The sequence below is a fragment of the Balaenoptera borealis genome (assembly GCF_965194805.1).
Source record: "Balaenoptera borealis genome assembly, chromosome: 20".
Classification (NCBI taxonomy): domain Eukaryota; kingdom Metazoa; phylum Chordata; class Mammalia; order Artiodactyla; family Balaenopteridae; genus Balaenoptera; species Balaenoptera borealis.
In genome coordinates, this window is record NC_138879.1 from 58,555,285 (window position 1) to 58,581,528 (window position 26,244).

Here is a 26,244-nt window from a genome sequence, read left to right on the forward strand (position 1 = left end):
TATGTTTGAAAGTTGCTGAGAGAGTAGATCTTGAAAGTTCTCATCACAAGAAAAAAAACTGTCACTATGTGTAGTGATGGATGTACCTAAATTCACTGTGGTAATCATTTTGCAATATATGCATATATCAAATCATTATATCGTACACCTAAAACTAACACTTTCTGTCAATTATACCTCAATAAAAAATTTAAAAACTCATGCACATGGGTACCAGGAGACACATCCAGGAATGTCTATGGCAGTTCTCTTTGAGAATAAAGAACTATAAACAATGCAAATATCTGCCAACAGAAGAGTACATAAATGAGCTAAGATGTATTCATCTAATAAAATACTGTATCTCAGTGAAAATAAATTAATTACTGCTACCTACATCATACAAACGAATCTCAAAATCACAGTTCAGTGCAAGAATCAAGTACAGATGAACTTTTAAGACACAATTCCATTTATGTTAAGTTCAAGAATGGACAAAAGTAATTAATATATCTGCATATATATAAACAGGCAGCAAAACTATAAAGAAATACAAGGGAATAATTAGTATAAAATTTAGGATAACATTACCTCTGGTTGGGAGGAAGAAAGAAGGAATAAGAGAAAGGCACATAGGGGATTTAGGGAATGGTAACACCCTATTTCCTGGACTGAGTAATGAGCACATGGGTGTTTATAATATTGTTTAAAAATATACATATATATATATATTTAACACTATTTTGTTTCCATACCCACAAAAAACTACTTTCCCCTGAAGAAATCTATAAAAAGAAATATAAATTATGCCTTCATCTAAGAATGCTAAAGAAAATACTTCTTGAGTCACAGTCTTCAGCTAGAAAATAGATCTGATAATTGCCATAAATCTATCTCATCCAAAGTTTAAACAATATACAAATTTTTGGTTTTTATCTTGCCAAAAAAAACGTGGGTTATTCTAAAAGTCAGTGTAATTTAGGATAACTTTTGCATAAATACAAAAAGGTAGAAGCATGCATGCTCTTTCCACAAGCTGCTTTTAGGCCTGGGCAGGTTGGGGACCACAGCTTTCTTGGACCACTTACCTGATACTCAGGTCATAACTCCCGCTCAGGAGAAAGTTTTCCTCCTCACACAGGAAGAGGGTACGGACACTCCCAGTGTGGCCTCGGAACTTGATGGGTATCTGCTTTATGTGTATGATGTCCAGAAGCTGGATCTTCCGATTGGACGACATAGCTAACAAATCTCCCCCAGAATAGTGGATGACTCTGTTTCGGTCCCACCTGAGTTGCCAGGAAAAGGATGATCCATGGAAAGAAGAGTTAGTGTCCTTCCTAGAACTCACTTAGCACAGTGCCTTTCACCTGCAGCAATGCTGTAATGGAAAATCCAGGGCCTTCCAACAAGGGATATAGCAGAAGGCAAGGCCTAGTGTTAACGGTCCCTGATGGATCCCCACCTCACACCATAACAAAAATCCATTTCAAACAGATTTAAAACCTAAACACAAAAGGCAAAACTATTTTAATAATTTCTGCTAATGTATGATAAATCATCAAGACACAGAACAGAGTATGCAGCATTTCCCACCTTATCTGACCATGGCAACCTTTTTTCATGGAAAACCTCAGAGGAACACACTTGGGAAGCCCTATACCCACTGCATGTCCCACTGTTGGGTTTTTTTGTTTTTTGTTTTTTTCCCTTAACCAATATCCAGTGAGCATATATTAGGGGCAAAGTCCTGTGATAATAGGTACTAATGGGAAATACAAAGATAGATGAATAAGATATGAATGGACCTTGCCCTCAATGAGCTTACAGTCCAACAAAACAGGGTGAGTTGAATTAATTTTCCAATCATAAGATTATTAGCAAATAGATAAAATATGAGCAGGATGACCAAATAATCTATTGTCCAAACTGAGATTTTTTCATTGTGAAAGGGGACACTATTGTTAATTATTTGAGGACCACAGAGTAAAGTGGAATTGTTTCAGTAAACAGGGATGTAAAGTCACTCTAAATATGAGGAGCACTTCCTGACATTTTTGTCCTCATTCCGTTTGTCCTATCTAGAGTTCAACCAGTCATCTTCTCTTCTAAAGAGCACGTATCACCACACTATCCATAAAATCTCAGCTCTGCCTTTTCCCACCTGCTCTGTCTTCCCCCTGCTGGCTGGTCAAGAAGCAATTTGTTAGTAAGGTTCACAGCCAAAAATAGAACGATGATGGCCTGCACAAAACTTCATGAATAAAGAGTGAAGTCCTAGGTCTAAAGTATGGCAGAAAGTTGCCTATTAAAGGGTCTTCTTATGGCATATTCAAATGATGCCACACTAGGTAGTTATCATAAATACCATTTTCATATTTAACATGGGAAGACATTCACAGTACCTTGCCAGAGTGGGTTACAGAACTATGTAGAGCATAGCCCCATTTCTATTTAAAATATGTATTCATAGAGGCAAAGAAAAAATTCTAGAATAGACATCAATATTAATGGTAGTTATCTCTATGTGACAAGATTGTAGGAGAGCTTTCCTTTCCTCTATACATTTCCTGGCATTTAGTGGATTTTTTTTTCCAATAAGGATATATTACTTCTAAAATAAGAATTAAACAGTAAAGATATTTTTTAAAAAGATTTCATGCCTGTGAATTGTGCAAAAGCTTGTTGGTCAGTGTACCGAAAATGTATAAGGGGAGAGCGACCTCCAGCCAATGCCAAGAATGGTGCAAAAATCAAGCACCTATTCTCCAAATGGGATCTCATGTGGGTTTGAGGCTGGGGCTTGAGGTGAGGAAGGATTGCCTTTCCAAGTGAGCAAAGGTCATGGGAGTCCTCAGATGCCCGTGAGGGTAGTTCAGGGGTCCCTGGAGACCTGGATTCTGACCACAGTACCTACATGTCAGAGAGAATGCGGATGTTGTAAGTGCCACAGAAGACATTCCTCTCCTCCATCTGCACCTGCTGAGTTTCCTCGTTCTGGTATGCGGTCCACAGGTCGTAGTCATTCTAACAAGGGAACACTTACAGTCAAAGGACGGCAGCAACCTGACCCCAGACACGCATCCCTGAGACTCTCCCCTGGCGAGGGCACAGGGGCCCAAGAGCTCCTCCCCTTCAGGCTGTGGCCGCTGCTACGTGGTGATGGGGAGGGGCCCGTGAGCAAAAGGAACCCCTGAGTGAGAAAATACTGAGTTGAAGGTCCTGATCCTTCTTCCCCCTCTGATTCTGCGGAACTTCCGATGTTGCTGATAGCACAACTTTTCCAAAAATGAGCTCACGACCAGGATGCACACAAAATAAAGTCACCGGTGCCCATTTCACAGAAGCCGGGGTTTCGAGTTCCTGTTGTGTGTGCACGAGACAGTACAGAGCGTACTCGTGGGAACTCAAGTCACATGTGAAATTCCTGTTGCACGCTCTACACACTTGTGTGTCAAAGTTTTCATACATCTGCAACCTTCATTTCTCCTTACAGCTGCCTCACAACGTACATCACTTGCCCCACAAAGTATTCTCACCATTTTACAGATGATGCATCTGAGCCTCAGAGAGGGGAAATCAATTTTATCAAGTCTCAACAGGGGTGTTCCCCGTCCCTTTCCAACATTCCTTCCCTTCCTTCCTTCCTCCCTTCCTCCCTCCCCACTCCCTCCCTTCATCACACGCTTTCTGAGTAGCTATGGCCCTCCAGGGATGCTAAATTCTGGTATAGATGACTCAACTGGAATTCCAGTTCCAGTCTTCTTCCCGGCCTCATTCTTCAACCTCAAAAAGCAGAAAATAGCAATCACACTAGCAGGAAACCAATAAGACAAGGTGAGCTTATGATGAAAGCAAAGAGGACCACAGCACCACGTTTGTGTCTGGAGACCTGTCTTCCTTCCCAACCTCAGCCTTCTCTTCCACGCCCGTCCACTCTTCCTCAGCCCATTCTCCTTCTCGATCTTTCACCACGTCCTGACGTCCACACAGAAGTCTCCCCCCAGAAGAATCCATCAGCCTGCTTCCCCTCGCGTGTTCAGGCAGCTCTGATATCCTGCCTTGAATTAAACGAGGCTTCCCGGGCTTCTCACAGCCCAGGCTGGAATTCCTTGGCTCTTGCTCACCCACTGAGCTTTGAGAGCCTGGAGGCTACTCGGTGGAGCCGATGGGGTGAAAAAGATCTGGGTTCGAATCCCGGCTCTGCCGTGACCAGCTAGGAGACCTTGGGTAAGTGTTCTAACAGCACAGCCTCATTTCCACACCCACACACTGGGAGCAACGCTGTTCACCCGACCCATCGTGAGGATGAGGCAGCTCACGGAAATCAAGCACAGGCAGTACCCGCCGCAGCCGCCAGCCCGGAAGCCCTCGCCACTCGCCTCCGCCTCTTCCCAGCGCCCCTCACTGCTCAGTGCCACTGCTTCCCTACCGCTCTCCATACCTTTACCTGTTTCTCTCTCTCTTCTTAAATGAATTATACATTTCTAAGCATCAAACACTGTCTGGGTAGTCCTTGTTTGTCTGGCAATTACTGGCTACATCACCTAAGGAAGAAGGGTGTTGGTCTTGTTACGCTTAACAGAGCGACGGGCTTGGAAAGAGCGGGTCAGCCTTGAACTTATGTCTCTCTCGCTCCAGTGGAGGCCTGACACTCTGTTTCTTCATCTATAAAATGAGTGGAGGGGCCAACTCAAAGCTTTCAAAACTTGCAGGTCCACAAATGTGCTTTCTTTGGCCCATGTAGTGTTTTGTTTTTTTTTTTAATGCTTTTAATTGGTTGCCAGCATTAAAGAAAAGCAGGAGCTGTCCCGTGATAATTCAGATTTCTCACTTCCCTTGAAAGCTCAGGCGGCCTGGGAAGCCGGGGTGCACAGTCTCCCGTGGCAATACTCAGCTGGACCTGGGTAGTGACTGGACCCCCCAGAGTCACCACGGTCCCATCATCCTGCTGCCCTCCCTGCCCCCCTCCCTCCTTGTGTGACCAGAACGGCCTCTACAGACTAAGAACTGGACCCTTCTCTTTCTCAACTTCTAATTGAAACTGCACAGTCTTCCTATGGAAAGCTACAGTCTGACCACCCTTGTTAAGTATCCTTTTGGGGCCCATTGACTAGATTTCAAAATAGAAGGCCCTTGAGCAGAGAGGAGGGGGCAGGAGTCCACTGGTTTGGGGAATGACCATCACGCCTGAACGGGCAGAACCCAGAGCTCAGAGTCTTCCATCTGAGACACGATACTTTTTTTGTTACTGCCCGAGATTTTGTAGAGAGGTCTGAGGCTAAGTAACTCCTTCCGTCCTAGAACCAGAATGAACCTGGAAGTGAGAGGTCAGAAAGCTCAATTCATTCTGGACCCTGGACATTTGGGGACGGCCCTAGCCCTGCCCTCATGTCCTCAATCCCGAGCGACAGACCCCCCTGCAGCCTCTCAATGCAGGGACAGAGGTGGTGAGGAAAACCCCAGCTCCTGGCTCTGAGCTCCCCACTAGATGACAGATGCCATGGACACAGGACCTGACGTGGGAGCTGCAGTCAGGAAGAACCCTGAGAAGACAACCAAATCAGCCCCCTCATTTAACAGAAGAGGTAGTTAAGGCTTAAGGAGAGAAAGTCACTCGCTTAAGGACACACAGCACCCAAATGTGGTCTCCCTTAGGGAATGTTGCCTCCCATACCCTACATCCATATGCTCTAACCTACACCCTCCCATACCCTACTTCCATATGCTCTATCCTACACCCTCCCATACCCTACATCCATATGCTCTAACCTACACCCTCCCATAACCTACATCCATATGCTCTATCCTACACCCTCCCATACCTTACATCCATATGCTCTAACCTACACCCTCCCATACCCTACATCCATATGCTCTATCCTACATCCTCCCATACCTTACATCCATATGCTCTAACCTACACCCTCCCATACCTTACATCCATATGCTCTATCCTACACCCTCCCATACCCTACATCCATATGCTCTATCCTACATCCTCCCATATCCTACATCCATATGCTCTAACCTACACCCTCCCATACCCTACTTCCATATGCTCTATCCTACATCCTCCCATATCCGACATCCATATGTGAGGGCTGAGTCTGGACTTCAGCCTTCAATGGCCAGTAGGAAAGGACGCCCACAGTCGCTTGCCCCAGGTGCCATCGGAACCCACCTTCGTTCTCAGTTTCCATTTCTGATTTTTCACGCGTAGGTGCTTCCCGTCATCTGCCATCTTAGGAACTGGGATAGTAACCTTGTTGGCATAATTAGGGTCTATTCCCCTGGTGTAGGACCCCTGGGGGAAAGTAACAGAAAATGGCTACTCTTAGTTCTTCCACTCCAAGAGGAGGGGAAAAACTAGTGCTTGGCAAGATCTGAAAGATGGGTAAGTTCTGGGCAAGGAAGGCCTGGGCCTGGCCAGCTAGGCCAGTGGTGTGTGTAAACTGGCTGAATGAGGGTAACGCCCACCAAACATCTGGAGGGGGACCAGCGAGGATGGTGGGTGGTTCCCAGCTTCCAGCATGTCCCCTGGCTCAAGGCCTCCTCTCCCTCTGCTGGGAAAAATCCAAGCTACCAGGAACCCATGATTTAGGGTCAGGCTTCTGGCAAGAAACAGAAGTATAAATGCCAGAGATGGTTACTATCCAGGGGAAACTGCATTTTAACCTAAAAAAATACCTTGTGGCTCTGTAAACATCTGTGTACCTGAGGCTTTCTTACATTGCACAAGCTGCAATATGGCTCCCTGGGGAAAGTTCCCTGCTCTGTGAGGCTCCGGAAAGGCTCTGCCTCTGTCTTCCCAAGAGGTTTCTATACGTGTCATCCCTGCTAGATGCACCACCAAGGGGAGAGTAAACGGGGATATCGGGAGTCCGCACAAAAAGGCAGTTGAGGAAGCAGCAGGAGGCCAGCTCAGGGTCTACTGCAGACAGAAAGGCTGGTGCAGACATAAGGCTGGTCTACAGCTGTCCCCTCCCAAAGGAAGTACCTGCAGGAAGGTGATCTGGCGCTGGATGAAAGAATGCATGGACATGTCGGTCCTGACCTGCTGCGCCAGCACTGCCCAGTGCTGGCTCACGAACACACACCTGCTCAGGCTGTTCTTATCCAGCATACCTGGAAAACAAGAGGTGGACCTGGGGACCTCCCAACTGCGCTGCGATGGTGGCGGGCGGGGAGGGCGGGGTCTTGTGAAATCCCCCAACAGGCCCCGCATACTGAGGATAGACTTGGAGAGGTGGGCAGGCAGGTGACGGATGAAGTCGCGGTATCTGCTGACCCCAGAAGACAGCTCTCTGACGGCCTCCAGATCCACCAGCACATCGGCGGCGGGAGCCGAGCCTGCTTTGGACACGCTTGCTTTTTCAGAAGACAGCCTATTCATCTCGGAAATATACTGGAGTGAACTCTTCCACTGTCCTTCTAGAGGGAAGCCGGAGAAGGGGGCACGGTTGGGGCGTCTTTGGGGTGATTCCGGGCCGAGAGCAAGTCCTTGCCAAAAGTTGTCCCCCAAAACAGAGCTCATCAGGGTCTACCCTGAGGCCACCGGGGTTTGGTCATTTCTTCTGCCAAAATGAAAATAGAGCTTCCCCAACCAAACGCACAAGCAGTTTTCAGCGTGCCCAGCTCAAGTCGACGGCTGTGGCATCAAAACTGCCCTGCTGGTGAAATGGCATGGTGTCTGGAGTTTCCTTTAAATGAGCCCAACAAGAAAAAGTCTCAATTTCAAAAGAGGGGGATGGAGGAAATAAGATTGGTAAGATGGTGGTAATTATTGAGGCTGGATGACGGTTATGTGGGCGATGATTACACTGTTCTACCTACTTTTGAAACTTGAAAATTTCTGTATAAAAAGCGTTTCTGAATCTATGTTTCCCGTAATTATTCCGTGTATATGTCTTGCTTCAGAAACCAAGTGAGGACGGCCTTAAGGTCAGGGCCCAATTCCCCACTGCTTTTGTTTCTACCTCAAGACTGAATCGAATGCTGCAAAAATAGCTCCTGGTGGGTTAGATTCTGGAGGTGCCCCTCCCCATCCCCCCACACCAGAGGTCAGGGGCTAGACCGAGAGATTCCGGCCTGGGGCAGAAGGGGACTTAAGATCACACTGACTGATTTTATTTTATCTTTTGGCCACGCCCCACGGCATGTGGGATCTTAGCTCCCGGACCAGGGATCGAACCCGTGCCCCCTGCAGGGGAAGCGCAGAGTCTTAACCACTGGACCACCAGGGAAGTCCCACACTGACTGATTTTAATCCTTGTTTCTCCCCTTACCAGATGTGGGATTAAATGAGGGGATAAATATCACAGAGCCCAACCCACTTTGTAGGTGACAAGTGAATGTTAGTTGCCCAACTCTGTCCTCCCCAGATACCGTTGCCCTACCAGCCCCTCCATCTCCGCGGGACTCCCTCCCCATCGGCTTTCTTCCTACCAGCGGACTTACCAGTAGTGGCTGCTCCGAACCACACATTTTCGTGCAAGTTTGCTTTTCCTGTAGTTTTGGACAACGGGAAGGATGTGTGCCCGGGTCTTGCTGCCCAGCAGACTTGTGAGGTCTCGCACGGGGGCGTGTGGCCTTTCTCAGGGAAGAAAAACACATCCTTGGAGTCTGGGTCGTTCCCTGAAAAACAAAAGGCCAAGACGAGTGGCTCTTTAAGCAGGTGTGTGGAGAGGAAGTGGTAGAGAGAGATGGTTTTATTTCTACTGGCTTCTTTTTAATCGACACAAAACGGACCAGGCCAGTTATGTCTGTTTTTATTTGAGGCCTCTGAGTTACTATGTAAAAATCACAGAAAGCCTCTGTTAGCCTTTGCCAGCCCACCTGCACTGCAAACTTCATCAGAGCTCTATATACACGAGGACAGAGAGAGAATGAGAGGGAGAGAGGGAGGGAAAGAGAAAGAGAGAGAGGGAGGAGCTGGAAGAGGGACTGCTTTTCCGAAGCTTTCGCGTCATTTTCTTCAATGATATGAATAAATGCCCTTGAGTCAAATTAGAAAATTTAGTTTTTTTTCTTTCTTTTTGGCCGCACTGGGCAGCATGCAGAACTTCCTCCAGCAGGGATCGAACCCATGCCCCCTACAGTAGAAGCACAGAGTCTTAACCACTGGACGACCAGGGAAGTCCTAGAAAATTTAATTTTAAGAGAGAAACTCCCCTAGGAAAAGGGGAAGGTTGCCACAACCTGTAAATGGACTTACACAACTTTTAATACAAGGAGCTGATTCCTGCGGTGGGTAAGGACCTGTGTGTACAGATGAGGCTACTCGAGCCTGCCGCCCCTGTCCGGGGGCAGGCATTGCCCATGGGAGATGACCAGGACGGGGGGCCTGGTTTTCAACCCCCCGACTGGGTGACCACGGCCGAATCACTCAGATTCCCTGAACTTCGACTTCCTTACCTATAAAATGAAGCAGTTGGACTTATCAATCTCTAATCTAACTTACGGGATCCTCTGATTTTCTCCACCACTTCTTCATTCCAGATGATTATTCTTTTACTTCCTGGACACACCAAAGAAATCAAGGGCATATAAGGGGATCTAACTGCCCCCAAGGTCACGTAGCTTTAAACTTTCCTGGGATTCTATGAGTCTGCAAACAGGACCACAAACCAGGTCTCGTGGACAGCAGGAATTCCCCGCCCTCAAGAGCTCAACCTCCGAATCCCTCCATCTGACGCCCTCTCCCAGCCTTGTCCCAGTCTGTTAATCCTCTGCTTCTCGTACTGGACCCCCTGCAACCCCCAGTCCCTTGCCTCCTTTCTGGTTGCTTTTGCTGCCCCAGTCCAGCTGGCCAAACATTTCCAAGACCTTGTCACCGACACCCCAGACCACCGGCTCTCAAAGTGAGGTCACCAGACCAGCATCAGCATCCACTGGGAACTTGTTAGAAATGCAGACTCGTGGCCCACATCACACCTGCTGGGTCAGGACCTTTCAGGGAGGACCCCGGCCACCTGGGTTTTAATAAGCCCTCCCAGTGATTGTGATACAAGCAACGATTGAGAACGCCTACCCCAGCCTTACTTGGCCCTTCCACTACCTCCAGCCTTGGATAAACTCCAAGTCGAGGTTGGATTTTATGTGCAAGCAAGGAATACAGTGGGATGAATGAAGGAAAGCCCTAGGTTTTGACCTCTTGGCCTAGTTTCCGTGCAGTGTAAACTGAAGGGCAAAACAACTCAGTAGCACCCCCCTTACCTCCTTCTCAAACCCGCTTCAATCCCTAACCCGCTAAAGCAGGAACCGCCCCAGCATTAAGTAGCAGAGGCGCAGACCGCCATTTCTGGGCCTAAGGGATGCAGAAATCCCTTTGAAACGCCTGACAGTTGAAAGTTCCTTCTGCATTTGTCCTTTTATAATTTTCTAGCAGGAAGTCACATCCAGCAGCTTCTCCTTCGGTCAACAGCATCGGGTGTCAGGACAAAGCGCTCTGTTCTGCCATCTGGAAGATTCCCGTCTACCTAAGCTTGTCCACACCTCCCGTTCCTTGACGGGCTCCTGAAGCCCGGCCTCCTGGTCTCCGGGGACCCTTAGGTCTCTACCTGTGGCCTCGCTCACCTGAGGCACCGTTCCGCCCTCTCAGAAGCAGGGCTCTGACGACATCAGCGGCAGTGAGCAGTAGCTCGGGGTCGCACATCTGCAGCAGCAGGAGCGTGTAATTCGCCTTCGTCCGGGAGCTGCTGTTCCCAAACCAGTGCAAAATCCCCCTCATCTTCTGCTCCACCGTCTCGTCCAGCGTTTGGTTCAAGGAGGACTTGACGATTTTCCCCTCCTTCTTGCTGAGGTTGACCCGGGACCTGTGGTAGACAAAATCCTTCCCCTGCGTGGTCTGAAGGATATTTTGAAAATAGTGTAACAAATACAGGCTGTCCAGCTGCTGCAGCATGCTGACCAGAAACCTCCTCTGGGACATCCTGCCCACCCTTCGGAACCACTCTTTGGTGGAGAAGATCTTCCAGGCCAGGACACACGTCTCACACTTCCGGCACACGGGGACGGAATTGTTCCCCTTCTCACATCGAAAATAAGGGACATTCTTGAGCCTCGATTCCATGTTTTCCATGGTCCCGAGATGACCAGCTCATTTTATCCTTGCCGGCTGTCAACTGCATCAAACCCCAGAGGAACAGGAGAGGCTGATAAATATCCCAGTTGAGCCTTTTCAAATGTGAACATCTCCCAAAGAAAAAGGAAACTGCTGCAATGGGCAGACAGCTGCTCTCCCCAGAAACTGCCGTTGAGTCTGGCTTTCTGTATTGACCTCCTAGGAAACGTGCCTTTACCGTAAATCTCCTAAGCCTGGCGCTGCTGAGGGGGAGGCAGCTGCTGTATATTCTGAAAGAGCTGGTCATGTCGATTCTAGAACAACAGGAAGAGAGGTAGTCAAATTTAAATAATGTACGGACCCCTTTCAAAGGGGGAAAAAAAAAATATCGTGGAACCTGGTGTTGAGCTTCCATTGTTGTTGTTCGTGAGTGACTTTTAAATATTTGTGAATATGAAATTAGTTGGAAACGTCTGTGAATGGCTGTTTGGTTAGAATGATCCTGAATACGTTTATAGTCATCTTAACTCATCATCAAAGTGAAAACACAAATGTTTAATATATATTTGTTACGTAACTGCTTCAGAAGGTTAACCAGAAACCTCTGCAGGGAAAACTCCCTAGTGGAAAAAAAATGTCTGTGGGCCTGAGAATATATCTGGGGACTTCCAGCCTCAATCACACACCAACCCAGGTACCTGGGAGGAAGCACAGCTGAGCGGAGTGTGGGGTCTGGGGTCAGACTCCTGGGTTTGGACCCCAGCCCAGCGGCTCACTAGCTCTGTGAACACGGGCACATTATTTAACCCTTTATGCTTCAGTCTCCTCATCTGTAAAATGGAAACAACAGTAGTTCCTACTTCAGAGGCAGCGTGAGGCTGAAATGGGGTATTATATGCAGAGCACTTAGAAGATTGCCTGGTACATATTCAGCCCTTAATTAACGCTAACTATCGTCCTATTGTCATCAGTATTACTGTCATTGGGATCATTATTCTGGCCAGCCAGATAATCAATGTCCACTATGATGTTTATACACGCGTATGTACAGACATTGAGATGCATGGGAAGAAACAATATGTGTGGAGCTTTTAAAAGAAAAATGACAAGACAATGACTTACCTGTTTCATGAGATCATTACCATTTAGCACTGGCTTGTGATCCACTCAGAAGTGGTGACTTGGGCCATTACAGCCAAACATGTGAGCACACACGGCCCTCGGGGCCCCCAAAAGATGGTCAGTAATGACCCTGAAGGAGACCAGGGGCTCACTGAGATTTCCAAAACTTTTTAGTAACAAAAGCCTGTTTGCAAATTATATCTTCTGTAAAAACACAACATGCAACATAGACATAGTGATAAGTCTATTAGTACAAATTTATAAGTTCAAAAGTTGACTTGTTAGCAGGGCAGTTTTTGACAGCAACGGGCTATTCTGAAGACAAAACCTTTACACCTGAGGCCAAAGATGACAGACACTGTCTTACACCAACTTCAGACTCCACAAAATTTAAATTAGCAGCAGCTCCAGAGAACCCAGAGTCCGCAGAAAACAGCTTGAAAATCACTCCTAAATGCTGACATACTCAGAATGAAGTGTCTACAAATAATTTTCAAAAGGTCTGAGAAAAATACGCACACACACACACATATTACACATATATTCAGTGTGTGTATGTGTATACACAGAGAGAAAGAGAGCACAAATGCAACAAACTGCTAATAATTGGTGAATGTGGGTGAAGTGCATATGAGTGTTCATCATTCTACTCTTTCAGCTTTTCACAGGTTTGAAGTTTTTCAAAATAACTAATAAAGCTATACTGCTAAGTTAGGAAAAATGACTGTAATAGACTACTACCTAACCATAGCCCCTCAGCTCACCACCGCAGCCAAAATGCCCTTGCAAACGTAGGGCAACCCAGAAAAGAGTTTTGAGGACACACTGAGACAACTCTACTTCAGGTGGGACCAGGTTCACACAGTGATTCTGGTACCAAGGAGCTGGATGATCGTGAGCTCCCTGCCTGGCTTCTCTGAGCCTCAGTTTCTCCATCCTACTGATGATGAGGAAGGAGGAGATGAAGGCAGATGATGAAAATTACGCTACCTTCTATTATGAGATCAAATGTGTGAGGCCAGTTGCCTCTGCTCTTGGTGTTGTTATTACTACCCCGGATTAAACCAAAAGGTTGGCGATACCGTGAGCATGTCTAGCGCCCACATCTGGCAACCGGGCACCGATAGAGAAAGGCAGCGTAAGTCATCGCTGGGTTGGTTGGCCGTGAAGGTCTTGTAAAGAGTTGGGGTGGGGACAGGAATCAGGCCGGGAAGGAGATCAGTGCTAACAGCTCAAGCTCCTCTATCTGACGGATGCCTGGAGAAAAGGCCAGAGTGGATTAGCATCTCACCCACCAGGAAGGCCAGACAGAGGAGGGAGGCCCAAAGCGCCTGAGTATATAAGGGGGCACATTACCCCCAGAAATGCTACAAGCTGAAAGTACAATAGCTTGTTCCTAAAGGTCCAAATAAATTAGGATTTTAATCTGTGAAGCTGACAGACTTCAAAGGAGCAGTTTTACAGTCCAACTCAGCCTTGGTTCCACGCTTGAGGGCCCAACCTTGGGAGTCTGAGATTGGCTGGAATCCTGCTGCTTTCTTACTAGGGCTGTGGCCTTGGGCACGCCCCTCGGCCCCTCTGGGCCCCCATCTCTCCTCCTCTGTAGAAGATGTGTGATCACCAGTGCCCTGCAGGGTGTCGTAGGGTGAGGCTTACATTCGTTAGTGTAAGTAAGCCTGGTGGTTACTTCTGCTGCCGCCCCATCCCACATACACAGGTGTGAGCACGCACACACGTGCACACACAGCATGTCAGCCGGCTCAGGCAGGGAAACTGGAGCCATGTGAGATCGGGTGTCAGAGTTTAGAATGTGACCTTGGCGGATGGCGGGATGCGACAGCCTGATGGGTAAGCCAATGGTGGGGAAGTGGTGCCGGTGGTACCCAAAGAGGGAGGTGGGCAAACAGGTTTCACTGGAGTAAGACCCAGAGGGGAAAACACTTCTCAGAGGAAACCTTTGGGGCTGAGACGTACATCTGGAGATTTCCCAAATATCCAGGTTACGAGCAGCCTGAAGTCTCCGTGCAGTCCCCTAGCTTCCTTCTGCCCTTTGCATTCTGTTTTGTTCATGATTCTGATTAAAGCCTATACCACCCCAAATCTTCACCTCCTTTGCCGGCCCCCTGCATGGTGTAGCGAGCCCCAGAAGGCACGGCTGCTGTACCCCCATCGGCTCCACTGTCCTGCCCAATGACGTGCACCTGAGGTTCTGCTGGTTCCCACCCAGCACCTGACCTGGGTCAGATGGCGGGAAGTCAGGGAAGGGCTCAGGCTGCAGAGCAGGAGGGTCTCGGCTACGGAGCAGCAAACATACCTCCACCCCGCGACTCACTTGCCGCCCTCGGCTGCCCGCCTCTGTAGATGGAGATCATGAGTCTACCTCGCTCACAGGCGGGTGATGTGTTTGCAAAGGCACTTGATCACATGGGAAAAGCTGTACTAGGTTCATTCTCAAGAGGAAAGGTGGGAAAACCATCATGTTTGAGCCACCGCCTGCCCATCAGGTGGTGTCACACCTGTTGGCAAAGTTAACTGAGACGAGTCCTCGTTCCTGAGAAATCATGGAGTTTCCAGTTGCCATTTGCCCTTTGGTTTAAAGAGAAACAGGTGGGGAACGAGGGCATTGGCTAGAAATGTCTCCCTCTCCGGGAGGGGGAGAAACACGAGAGCACAGAAAAGTTCTGACCCGGCTGACATGGCCGGGTCCTCAAGGAGATCGGGTGACTTCCTGCTTGTTCGGAAACTCGCGGGCACTTGTTATTGGTATGAAGGGCGGAACAGATTCAAGAGAGTAGATGGGGCAGACAGAGGTTCTCAAACCCAAGCCTGCATCAGAACCCCCAGAAGCCTTGTTAAAACACTGCCCCAGAGTTTCTGATTCAGCGGGTCTGGCTGACGCCCGAGAATTTGCTGTTCTAGTAAGTTCCCAGGTGGTGCTGATGCTGCTGGTCAGGAAGCCACACTCTGAGAACCACTGACGTTCATGTCTCAGAACCTGTGAATGTAACCTCGTTTTAGAAATAAACACAAACGCTTTTTTCAAAACGTCCTACTGAGCATCCTTGACCAAGTTTTGCCTCTCTGAGCCACCAACCTTTTCATTTTCATTCCATAAAATACTACCTATCTCACAGGGCTGCAAAGATTAAATGAGGTAAGAAATGGGGAACGGTCCTCAAAATGCCAAAGCCCTCCCTACTCATCATTAACTTTAAAAACCTACGCTTTTTAATTTTTTTTAATTTTTATTTTTTGCCGGCGTCGCAAGGCATGCGAGATCCTAGCTCCCTGACCAGGGATCAAACCAGAGCCCCCACCCTGCCCCCCGCAGTGGAAGCGTGGAGTCTTAACCACTGGACCGCCGGGGAAGTCCCCAAAACTAAGCTTTTTAGAGGAAACCCGAGGGCCTCAGCAAAACTTCAGTGAAGGAATGTGGTAGCCAGCAGTGGGTGTAAAGAGGAAAGAGGATCCAGAACCTCTGGAACGTCTGACCAGCTGCGTCTACTATTATATGTTCCTGTCTATGCTTAGGGAGTTGCCAAAGACAGTGGAGGCTTCTGTGGGACATACAGAAGAGTGGCACACACTGACACAGCTTGGGGAAAATGACAGAGGGCGTAAAATTGGCCTTTGTTATCTTTTTTTTTTATTTTGTTTGTTTTAGGCGATTTTCAGTTTTTGGACCCAGGGAGAGAAAAAAGATAAGCCCATCGCTTAAGGCAATGCTAATGCTCAATTTTGCTTTGATCTTCTATATGGAGAAGAAAGGTCTTAAAACCAAAACTGAGTGGACAAAAAGAGGAACTGAAGTTCAAAACAGGTAAGGAGTCACCCAAAGGGTTCCCTTTATGAATCTGAGCGTGGCCTAAACAAATTACATCTCACGACAATGATACAATTTACCAACGTGACTGAAATCCAGGCAGTAAATTTTGAGAAATTAGGGAGAATGGTGGAAGATGAAAACAGGCAACATTGTCTTGATTTTTTAAAAGAAAAAAAAGGTAGATTCTGGAAACAGCAGGTGAGGTGTGAACTTACACCAGAATTCTAAAATGGTTTGTCAAATATTATGTGAGCATTTGGGGAAGAAAGTAAGAAGCATCAACAACCCAGCCAAGCTGATCTCACTTTCCCCCTAGAGAGCATCGTTAGAGAGGAAATGCTGACATAGTATATCCTGATCTCTGCCGCTGAAAAGTCCTTCATGGTGTCCAGTGGATAAAGGGGCATAAGGTGGACTACATTAGCAAACAGTTCTACTGATGCATAACTTATTGAATAACTAAACCCAAAAGATATTGGCTGAGGACTGCAAAATTCTAATCAATATAGGTATCAACCTAATCAATATGTATATCAACAAGAGTAAGATTTAAGAAGGAAAGGTTACCAATTCTGTAGGTGACACCAGGCTAGGAAGGAGAGCTATTACACTGGGCATAGAGTCATGAATAAAACTATCTCCGCAAGCAGCAATGATGTGATGAAATTTAAAATTCAAATTTAAAAATTTCTAAGGATACACAGTATAGCCCAGGGAACTCTACTCAATACTCTGTAATGGCCTATATGGGAAAAGAATCTAAAAAGGAGTGGATATATGTGTATGTATAACTGATTCACTTTGCCGTGCAACGGAAACTAATACAACATTGTAAATCAACTATACCCCAATAAAAATTTTCTTTAATATTTTAAAGGTCAATAAAATTCAAAGCTTTTAAATTCAATTAAAAAAGGTTCAAATCCTATACTATATAAATCCTAGAATTCAAATGTAGGGCAGGGTCTCTGGAAACGAGTCAAGTGACGCTGCAGTAAAGTACTCTTGACACAGGACCGTCAGACCGGCCAAAGAGGAAGGTACTTGCCTTGACACAGGTCACGGAAAAGACCCAGAAGTTGTATTTCCAGGGAATCCCGAAAGGGGCCTGAGGTTATGTCCCCAGAAACCCATTTAAATACAGTTTGTCATTTGCCTAAAGGTTTGATGAATGTACATCATTAATCTTAGGGAGCGCGTCTGTAGAGAGAAGGGGGATGTGATCAGAGGAGTAGAAGGTCTGGAAACCACCAAGGGAAGTGGGAGACAGAGTGAGAAGCGAAGAATAATTCCCGGGGGGGACGGTGTGAGAGCTGCCCTTGAATGAGGAATCAGACGCGTCCACACCGTCCGGGCGGCTCCAGGGGAGAGGAAGGAGCCCCGTCGCCTGAGGTCACAGAGACTAGGACTCGGACCCCACTAAGACATTCCTGCAGTCCTCACTGTACCCAAACCAGGTGAGCATCCATGTGAGGTAGTGAGCTCTCCGTCACAGCACAGCCGCAAGGCCCAGTCAGACGCGCGGGTGCAAAGCGACGGAGGCCGTAAGACGCTCTACTCCTACGAACGCAGTTCATGATGTGGCTTATTCCCGTGCACACAACACCCACCGTCGAAGGAGGAAGGCAGCATGGGGTAGTGGTTAGAAGTACAACATCGGCCCTCCCAGATCTGAATCCCAGCTCGGCCACTCACTCACCACGTGACCACGATGAACCTGAGCAAGTTCACTGACCCCCACCTGAACCACAGCTTCCCCATCTGCAAAATGGGGACGGTGTAAGCAGCTACCCCATGGGGCTGCCATGAGAGCCACGAGGGCTGACGCACGGGAGGAGCTCAGGACAGTGCCGGGGACGCCGGGCAAGCGAGATAAAGTTAGCAATTTATTCTGACTCCTCTGCAGTCTTTCGGATGGTTCTGAGGATTCCTGGTGACCACCTCTGGGCACAGTGCGCTGTTCACCCGAGCAGACAGGACATCACGAGAAGATGGTGAGGGGGACTTAGGGCCTGAGGATTACTGCAAACGTGGGGAACGGTGCTGCATGGAGCCCAAGGCGGCGGCCAGACACCCTTCCCCTCATCCTCTGACCCACGTGATTTCTAAAGCCAGCAACCGCTGGCAGGGATTCTGCCCCCCAGTCAGCCTTAACGCGCAAGCTGCCGCCCCATCTGTGTGTTAGCACAGGTCTGGGCTCTGGACCCCGGCATCTAGGGGGCGGGCTCCACCGGGGTCGGTGCCGGCTTCTCGGGTTCCTCTCCCAGATCCGCAATCCGGATGGCGTTGTCCTTCTTGGAAAGCCAGAAGGCTGGGTAGACGGGCTCCGAAAACTTACAGTCGAACCGGTGCACCAGCGTCATGGCCTCCGGCTCAACGCCGTAGAAGGAGAGGACGCCTCCGGGGAAGTCCACGTAGACCCCCAGCCTCTGACAAGGGCGGGCCCTGAGTGGGGTCTCCGTGTCACTGTGCCAGGCCGTGAACCCTTTGCCATCCCACTGGAGGCTCCAGGAGAAGTTGTTTCCGGAAATGCAACCGTTGCGTTCCTCGCCCTTGCGGTCGATGCCCTGGCACGTCAGGCCCACGTAGATGCCCGCCCCGGAGAGCTCCACCTCGAAGTAGTACCTGTGCAGGTAGAGGCTCTGCTGGGCCAGCACCTGCCGCCAGTGTGTGAACCTGCTGGGGAGGTCCGGGTACGGGTGCGCCCAGGGCGTGGTGTTGGTGACCTTGCGGTTGTCCTCCTGCAGCCGGAGGTACCTGTGTGCCGTGTCGGGGTCGAAGGCAATGTCACAGGCATCTGAGGGGACACAGAAAGTCAGGGGCTGCCAGCTGATTCAGACCCAACACTTCAAACCTAGCGAGCCTCCAAAGGACGAAAAGACATCCGTCTCCCAGACCCCTGTTCCTTCCCAGAAAAGAGGTGGGTGAAAACCAGAAAACAGAACGCAAGTGTGATATTGTGATTTACAATAAATATATATTTGGTCTCTGGTTCCCGGTTGCCAGCACAAAGCTCCCTGTAATCTCCTGAGTCTTAAGTGCACTAGGACCATCTGTTGTTCTGATATTTGGTCTTTGGCCCCTGTTCCTGACACAGAGCTCCTGAAACCCTTGTAACTTCCCAGGTTATACATGTATCTTTTGTTCTGACAAGGCAACTCTGGGTGGGCTCCTGGCGGGGGCTGGCTGGTCACCAGAAAGACCAAGTCATGACTAGAAGCTTGGAACTTGCAGCCCTAACTCCTATTCTCATGAGAAGTGAGAGGGGCTGGAAATGGAGTTAGTGGGCCACCATGCCTATGAGATGAAGCCTCCATAAAATCCCAGTAGTGCAGGGTTCTGAGTACTTCCAGGCTGGCAAACATCCACACCAGAAGGCGATGCACCCCATCTCCATGGGGACAGAAGCTCCTGCGATCGGGACCCTCCCCGGCCTTGCCCCGTGCCTCTCTCTCTCCATCTGGCTGCTCATCTGTGTCCTTTATCGCATCCTTTAATAAACTGGTGAACGTAAGTGTCTCCCTGACTTCTGTGAGCTGCTGTAGCAAATGCTCGAGTCCAACGGGGGCGGTCCTGGGAACCTCTGATTTGTAGCCAAGTCGGACAGAAGTTGTCCGTCACCTGGGGACCCAATACTCGCGACTGGCATCTGAAGTGGGGGCCATCCTGTGGGATCTGACGCCATCTCCAGGCAGTGCCAGAACCAAGTTAAGTTGTGGGACGCCAGGCCAGTGTCACGGAGAACTGCTTGCGGGGGGGCACCTCGCCCACGCAGGTCGTAAGTGGTCCCAGACCCCTTTTGACAAGTCACTCCACCTCCTTCCTTCCTGAAGCTCAAATTGCTTGGAATTTACTGTATTATTTGCTGAACTGAATCAAGAAATAAAACCTACGGATGGGCTCATGCTTTCATTCATTCGACAAATACGTCCTGAAATCCACGCACTTTTCTACCCAGCGTCGGCAGGGGTTTGGGGCAGACAGGCGCTCATACACCCACATTTGATTCACTCATTTGTTAAAATATCTGGCCAATATTTATTTAGCAGAGGAACTCTCAAGCAGTCCCCGCCCCACACATTCTCCTCCTGGTCCCAGAGAACAACACCTCCACGCACCCAGGTGCCCAAGTCCCACTCCACTTCTTTTCCCTCATCCTCCCACGTCTTGCCCCACCACACACACGGGCGGCCCTGAGTCCTGTGGATCCCACCCTCCGTGCCCTACTTCACCCCCATCTAAGCCGCCCCCAAATCTCCCCCAGAGGGTGCAGGAGTCCCACGCCGGTCGTGGTGCTCTCTCCCGCCTCCCCCGCCCAGACCTTCTCCCCGACAGGAGCTCGCTTCGGGGAGCCAGCTAAGGGGAAGCACGTCGCCCCAGCTTACAGCCTCTGACGGTGCCCCTGCCCTTAGGATAACGCAGTGACCCGCCTCCCTGGCCGCCCGGCCCGGCGTGACTGGCGCGTGCCTGCGTCAGCAGCCTCGTCTCCTGCCCTCTCCCCCTTGACCTCCACACTCCAGCAGCCTGACCTCAGACCCACCCAGCGCTGAACCCGCTCGGGCGGCTTCGGCACAGACCGTTCCCTCCGCGGTGGGGTCCTCGCCCTGACCTGAGTCAGGGAGATCCTGACTGATCCGTTGGGATTGTGGCTGTGAGTCTGTCCTCAAAGAGGTCTCCACGCCTGCCTGTCAACGTCTCTCGGAGCACCCTGGCTTTATAACTTCCTGGTACTCATCACAGTGTGTAATTATTTATCAGTGTGTTTGTTTCATGAATGTTCTCCTTTCATTCTATCAGCTCCACATTTTATGTGGGACTCTATCCTGGGCTTCTAGCTCTGAGAAGATGCTCGGTATACACGTGCCAAATGAATGAGTGCGTTAGTACTCTTCTCATCTGGGGGACCCAGGGCTGCTTACAGCGTAGGTGATTCTATGCCTTGGGACAAGCAAACCAGAATGGGTCTGGAACATTCTGTGAGTGCCAGAAAGCAGCAATACTCTTTAGAATGTCAAGGGCAGAAGGTCAATGCTTAAAGGACAAAGAGGCCAGCTTACAAGTGGTTCCCACTGGTCAGTCAAGCTGGCAATTTGACAGAACTTGGACAGGTGAAATGATCTGAGTCCATAAAAGGCTAAAACTTCACAGCAATACTCTAGGAGCAAAAGTTAATGTCATGCATGAAAAAAGACGACTGTCATGCAACAGAAAACAGATTATAATAGGATGTGGTTCACTTTTATTTTAACGTTAAGCACAAAAGGTGTTTGGCTTCTTGTATTAACTATATCTGTTAGTAAAACAAACATGTGGGGCTTCCCTGGTGGCGCAGTGGTTAAGAATCCACCTGCCAACGCAGGGGACACGGGTTCGAGCCCTGGTCCGGAAAGATCCCACATGCCACAGAGCAACTAAGCCCGTGCACCACAACAACTGAGCCGGAGCTCTAGAGCCCGTGAGCCACAACTACTGAAGCCCATGTGCCACAACTACTGAGCCCACACGCCACAACTACTGAAGCCGTGCACCTAGAGCCCGTGCTCTGCAACAAGAGAAGCCACCGCAATGAGAAGCCTGTACACCACAACAAAGATTAACCCCTGCTAGCCGCAACTAGAGAAAGCCCGCGCGCAGCAACGAAGACCCGACGCAGCCAAAAATAGATAATTAATAAATAAATAAATTTATTTTTAAAAAAAAACACAGATGTGCTGGTGTCAGGAAGCAGGAAAGAATAAATCAAGGAAACTGTGTGGAAACCGAGAGGTCCTGGGGAAAATGAGGAGCTGTGGAAAGAACAGGAGACAGTCATCGAACCCGAGGCTCCACGTCACGACCAGAGCAAAAGGGGTTCAGGAGTTGGTCAGCCAGCGCTCACCCCCAGAAAGCAAGCAGAAGCAGGGTTCAACGGCACGTTCCAAAGAGATGAAGCAGCTGCATGTCCTAAAAGTGAGCCTTGACTACCCAGATGCAGCCCTTCCTCTCCTGGGAGATGAAACCTCCCTGCCTTGTTAACCATAAGGAAGTAAATATTGATTGGAAATAACATGTTTTCAAAACTGCTGACAGACCAGGACACTCCCACATCATGACGGGACAATGGGTTTTGCAGTTCTGGCCAAGTCAGACTTAACAGGGAGCCATTTGGGAACTAGCCAGGATCTTTGAAAGGGCCAAGGTCATGCAGGACACAGAAGGACAAAGGGACTGGACCCAGATTGGAGACAAAGAAACAACTGTGATCTTGGACCAGACTTCCAGCCAGAAAAAGGACACTGGGAGGAATACCTCGTGAAACCTGAATAAATTCCATAGATTAGTTCATAGCCTTGCAGCAATTTCATTTTCCGGTTTGGATCAGTGGACCGTTATAACGACGCTTGGAAAAACTGAATGAAAGGTATACAAGAATTCTTGGTCCTCTTTCTGCAATGTTTTCCTAAGTTTGAAACTGCTTCAAAATGAAAAGTTCAAATTTTTTTTAAATTAAACTTTTTAAAATGTACCATTTGGGCATAGACCCTGATGTTGCAAGAACCTGAAACCTACATGAGAGACGGCATCCTTGCTTCCAAAGCCTCACACGTACGTCCACACCCAGGGAGAGGGAAGTTGCTCACAACTTACACTGGAGGAACTGCTGCCTGGTGCTGGGCTCGGGTTCCGAGGTCCAGTGTTTGTGTTCAGTGAAGGCACACACCTGAGTTCCGATGTCGTACTCCTCTAGAAAATCAGAGAATTGTGCATGCACACCTGTCCAGGTGGGCAGGAGAACCTAAGAAGCAGGAACCCCCAGACCCTCTTCCCTGGGCTTCCTCGGGGAAGAAGGGTCCGGACACCAGTCACGTGTCAGAGACCCCTGCTCAACGGACCACACAAAAGTAAAACATGCTGAGGAAAGACCCCAGCCTGACTTGGATTTCACCTGAAAGTACAGGCGTCAGCAACCTCAGAAGCTAGTCTCGGAGATGCCAGCCAAGGGCGTGACGTGACTGACTCACATTCTCGGGTCTCAGTCATCAAGCTAAGTGTCCATCACTAGCACGGCTAGCCAGGGGATGGCTCTGAAAATGAGAAGCTCCCCGGTTCTGCTCTCCCTCCCAACTCCCACCTCCCCCGTCAGCCCCTCCGAGACACTACAAGCCACAGCCTCTCACCCTCCTTGGAGAACTCCTGGAGCTTCTCCTTGTAGTTCTGCAGCAACTGGATCAGGTGCGCGGTGGAGTCCGTGATAACCTTGTGGATGCCCGAGAGCTTGTCCTTGAGTCCAATGTAGACACTGGGGAAAGCATCGTCCTTCATGTTCTTGAACTTGCAGTACTCCTGCAGGAAAGGACACACGGCAGAACTTGCCCTGGCTTCTGTGCTTCTTAAACAGGGCTGCCCTCCTCAATACGGCACCTTCCGCATCTGTAAAATAGGCTGATGGTGATGTGCACTTCACAAAGAAAGTGTGTGTAATGGGTCCAGCTCAGCATCTGATAATGTAGAAAGCATTCGTGTTTTTTAACTGGGAAAGTGGACTTTTAAAGATCAAGAGATACTAGGCACCCACGAGCAGATGCAATACACAGCCCAGACAGGGAATCGAAGAACAAATGTGTTACACCAACAGCGCAGATGGCGGTAACATTCCTCCAACCTTCATTCTATCACTACTTTTTTTTTTTTTTTTAACTAATTTAAACACAAACCACGACAGGGATGGAGGAACGGGTGTAGCACTTGGAAGATTCACAGATAAGTCCTCAGGCAGGAATGCTTGCTGCTGCATTTTCCTAATCGGTTCAACCCAATACACAGTGTTCTCTAATTCTTGTTCTGTGCTTTAAGAGTTTGAAAAGTGTAGTCGATTTATCTCTTGTAAAAATAAAATACAGTGTGTGTGTGTGAAAAAAAAAAAAAAAAAAAGAGTTTGAAAAGTGTTTTCACATAGATAATCACATTAAGCCTCTCATGCTTCAAAACTCTGCAGTGATCAGGAAAGATTGCTTTCAGGTGTAACACATTATCAAAATTCAAATGCAATGGAAGCACTGAATTACAGACTGGGTACAGCAGAAAACTTAGTGATGAAAACAGTTGTACCAGAATGGTTAGATTAATGGAAGAGAAGAAAGAGGCCAAGCCAGAGAGTAGATAGGGAGAAAAATAAACATTTTAACACCATATGTAGAGTTAGTGCCATATATGATAAAAGTAACATTTTAGATCACTGGGGGGACTTCCCTGGCGGTCCAGTGGTTAAGACTCTATGCTTCCAAGGCAGAGGGCGAGGGTTGGATCCCTGGTCGGGGCACTAAGATCCCTCATACCGCACGGCACAGCGAAAAAATAAAAAATAAAATAAAATGGTCTGTTTCTAAAAAAAAGAATCACTGGGGAACAATACATGTCATTTCGATTGGATAAATATTTGTGGAAAAAGAAGTTATGTTTAACTAAAATAAGTTGTCCTATACTAAAATATATTTTATACATATTAAAGTTTTTATGTTAAAGTTACCAAAGGAGAAAAAAAAAAGAGATTTTATTTCTTTTTTTTAATTATTTATATGCTCTTTAGGAAACTCATGACATGGGAAGCCAAATTTTTCTTCATAGTTTCTTTGTTTTGATATTGAAAAGTAAAGGAACTGAAAGACATTCTTTGGTATGTCTGTCTGTCTGTCTCTGTCTGCTTCTCTTCCTCTCACTCATTACAAGGCTAATGATGATTATCTTGGGTGATGGGAATATGGATGATAGTGTTCCTTTATATTTTTCCATATTTTCCAAGTTTTTTTTTTTCAAAATAAACATTTATGTTTGCCGTTAACTAGAAGGGAATCTCTTCCCAAAATGCAATAAAAGAATTATTTGTGTGTAGGAATATTAGCACTGAAGGAGCCTTGGAAATCACTGACTCCGACCTGCTTGTTTATAAATGAGGAATCTGAGACGCAAAAACGTTAAGTGACTTGCTAAAAACTACACAGCGCTCTAGTGACAGATCCAGGAGGATGGAATGTCTGATGGCAGGTGGCTTAACATACAATGAATGGCACGTTGTAATGAAAGGTCTCATCTTCTCTGCTGGGCTGTCTGTCCTCAGTCACCCCAGCACGTGCAGCCCTCTCCGAAAGGCAGCAGGACCCCGGTCTCACCCCGGCCCAGCAAGCATCCCTCCACTGTCGGAGTGGTTTATAAAGCACACTGAGGCCTGAGCTCATCACCCCTCACCTGAAGTCCTCCCTGGGTTGCTGTGACTTCACGATGAAGAACAAGCTTCTACAGCCAGATGCCCACCTGGCCCCGCCAGCCTCGCCTCCCATCGCTCTGTGCCCAGCGTCCCACACCCCATCCTTGTGAAAGCACCTTAGTTCCCCAAATCGGCTGTGCTGTCTCAAACCTCTCTGCCTTTGCACATGCCGCTGCCTCTGCTGGCACATGATGCATCTTCCACGACCCGGTTCCAGCCTCTCCGCTCTGGAAAGCCCTCCCTCCCGTACTCGTGTACTCAGCCGCTCTCTGTCCTCACAGCTCCCTGCACACCCGATTATCAGCGGGCAGTTCCCCTCTCCCGTGCGCCGCAGGCCGAGCAGAGTGAAGGTCTCCCTGTCATCAGTGGCACGGCGGCCCATACCTCCAGGAAAAGCACGGGGCTGCCGATGGCAGCGATTCTGTCCAGCTCCTGCCTGGTCTTCTCCATCTCTGCGCTCCTGTACTCCAGGTGGGTCTTGATGCCGTTGGCCTGGCCCAGGGCAGCTTGCTCCTTCTCCTCCAAGAAGAGCATCACGTCAGCCTGGGCCTTCCTCATGGCAGCAAGGAGATCCCCAAACTGCTCCTTCGCCACCGCCTTTACCTCCGACACCGACACCTGGCGGTGGGGGGGGGGAGGGGGGTTGGGGGGGGTGAAGAACCTGTTAGTGAGGCGTCCAACCTTCTCAAAGCTCAACATGCAGAAACGCAAACCCGAGAAACCCGCAAATCAGGGAGCGATTTCCTATTGTAAAAGGAAGCCTTTATTCTCATTTGAATCCTGGGTTCCCGGAAGCAAGAAGGACTCTCCAGGGTATAAGTACTTATTTGCCAATCATTCCCTTAGTCTCTCATCCATCAGATGGGGGAGTGAATTATCTCATTTCTGAGTCCAGCTCTGACAGTCGGGCTGCTCTTCAAGTTTGTGACATCAATCTTCCAACCAGGACAATGTGCGTATTCAGTATACTTGATAGTCATGTTTCTTGCGGTAAAATAATAATTTGGCTTC

At 48.5% G+C, this 26,244-nt stretch overlaps 2 protein-coding genes and 1 long non-coding RNA gene across 10 annotated transcripts in view; all 3 read right to left on the reverse strand.

Moving 5' to 3' along the window:
- Positions 1-11,358, reverse strand: part of FBXW10B (F-box and WD repeat domain containing 10B) — a 36,661-nt gene extending 25,303 nt beyond the window's left edge. The window contains exons 1-7 of one of the 5 annotated variants that reach the window (XM_082373347.1): positions 10,558-11,358; positions 8,440-8,616; positions 7,210-7,413; positions 6,980-7,107; positions 6,164-6,286; positions 2,897-3,006; positions 1,068-1,268 (exon numbers count right to left, since the gene is read on the reverse strand). In XM_082373347.1, the coding sequence (XP_082229473.1) occupies positions 1,068-1,268; positions 2,897-3,006; positions 6,164-6,286; positions 6,980-7,107; positions 7,210-7,413; positions 8,440-8,616; positions 10,558-11,062 (1,448 nt within the window). In that variant the 5' untranslated portion in view covers positions 11,063-11,358. Of the gene's footprint in view, positions 1-1,067; positions 1,269-2,896; positions 3,007-6,163; positions 6,287-6,979; positions 7,108-7,209; positions 7,414-8,427; positions 8,617-10,557 lie in introns of those variants that run through there. The other 4 variants (XM_082373348.1, XM_082373349.1, XM_082373350.1 and 1 more) reach the window with 4 other exon arrangements.
- A 5,481-nt stretch (positions 11,359-16,839) lies between these two features.
- TRIM16 (tripartite motif containing 16) overlaps positions 16,840-26,244 on the reverse strand; it is a 42,483-nt gene continuing 33,078 nt past the window's right edge. For 3 of the 4 annotated variants that reach the window (XM_082373355.1, XM_082373352.1, XM_082373354.1), the window contains 4 exons: positions 25,618-25,851; positions 23,150-23,315; positions 22,620-22,715; positions 16,840-18,789 (listed from right to left, as the gene is read on the reverse strand). In XM_082373355.1, the coding sequence (XP_082229481.1) occupies positions 18,206-18,789; positions 22,620-22,715; positions 23,150-23,315; positions 25,618-25,791 (1,020 nt within the window). In that variant the 5' untranslated portion in view covers positions 25,792-25,851 and the 3' untranslated portion in view covers positions 16,840-18,205. The remainder of the gene's footprint in view (positions 18,790-22,619; positions 22,716-23,149; positions 23,316-25,617; positions 25,852-26,244) is intronic. The other variant, XM_082373353.1, reaches the window with a different exon arrangement.
- Positions 21,220-22,612, reverse strand: LOC309618903. The gene is made up of 2 exons (XR_014238676.1): positions 21,871-22,612; positions 21,220-21,778 (listed from the first exon to the last, which is right to left on the reverse strand). It is a non-coding gene; the product is annotated as an uncharacterized lncRNA (long non-coding RNA).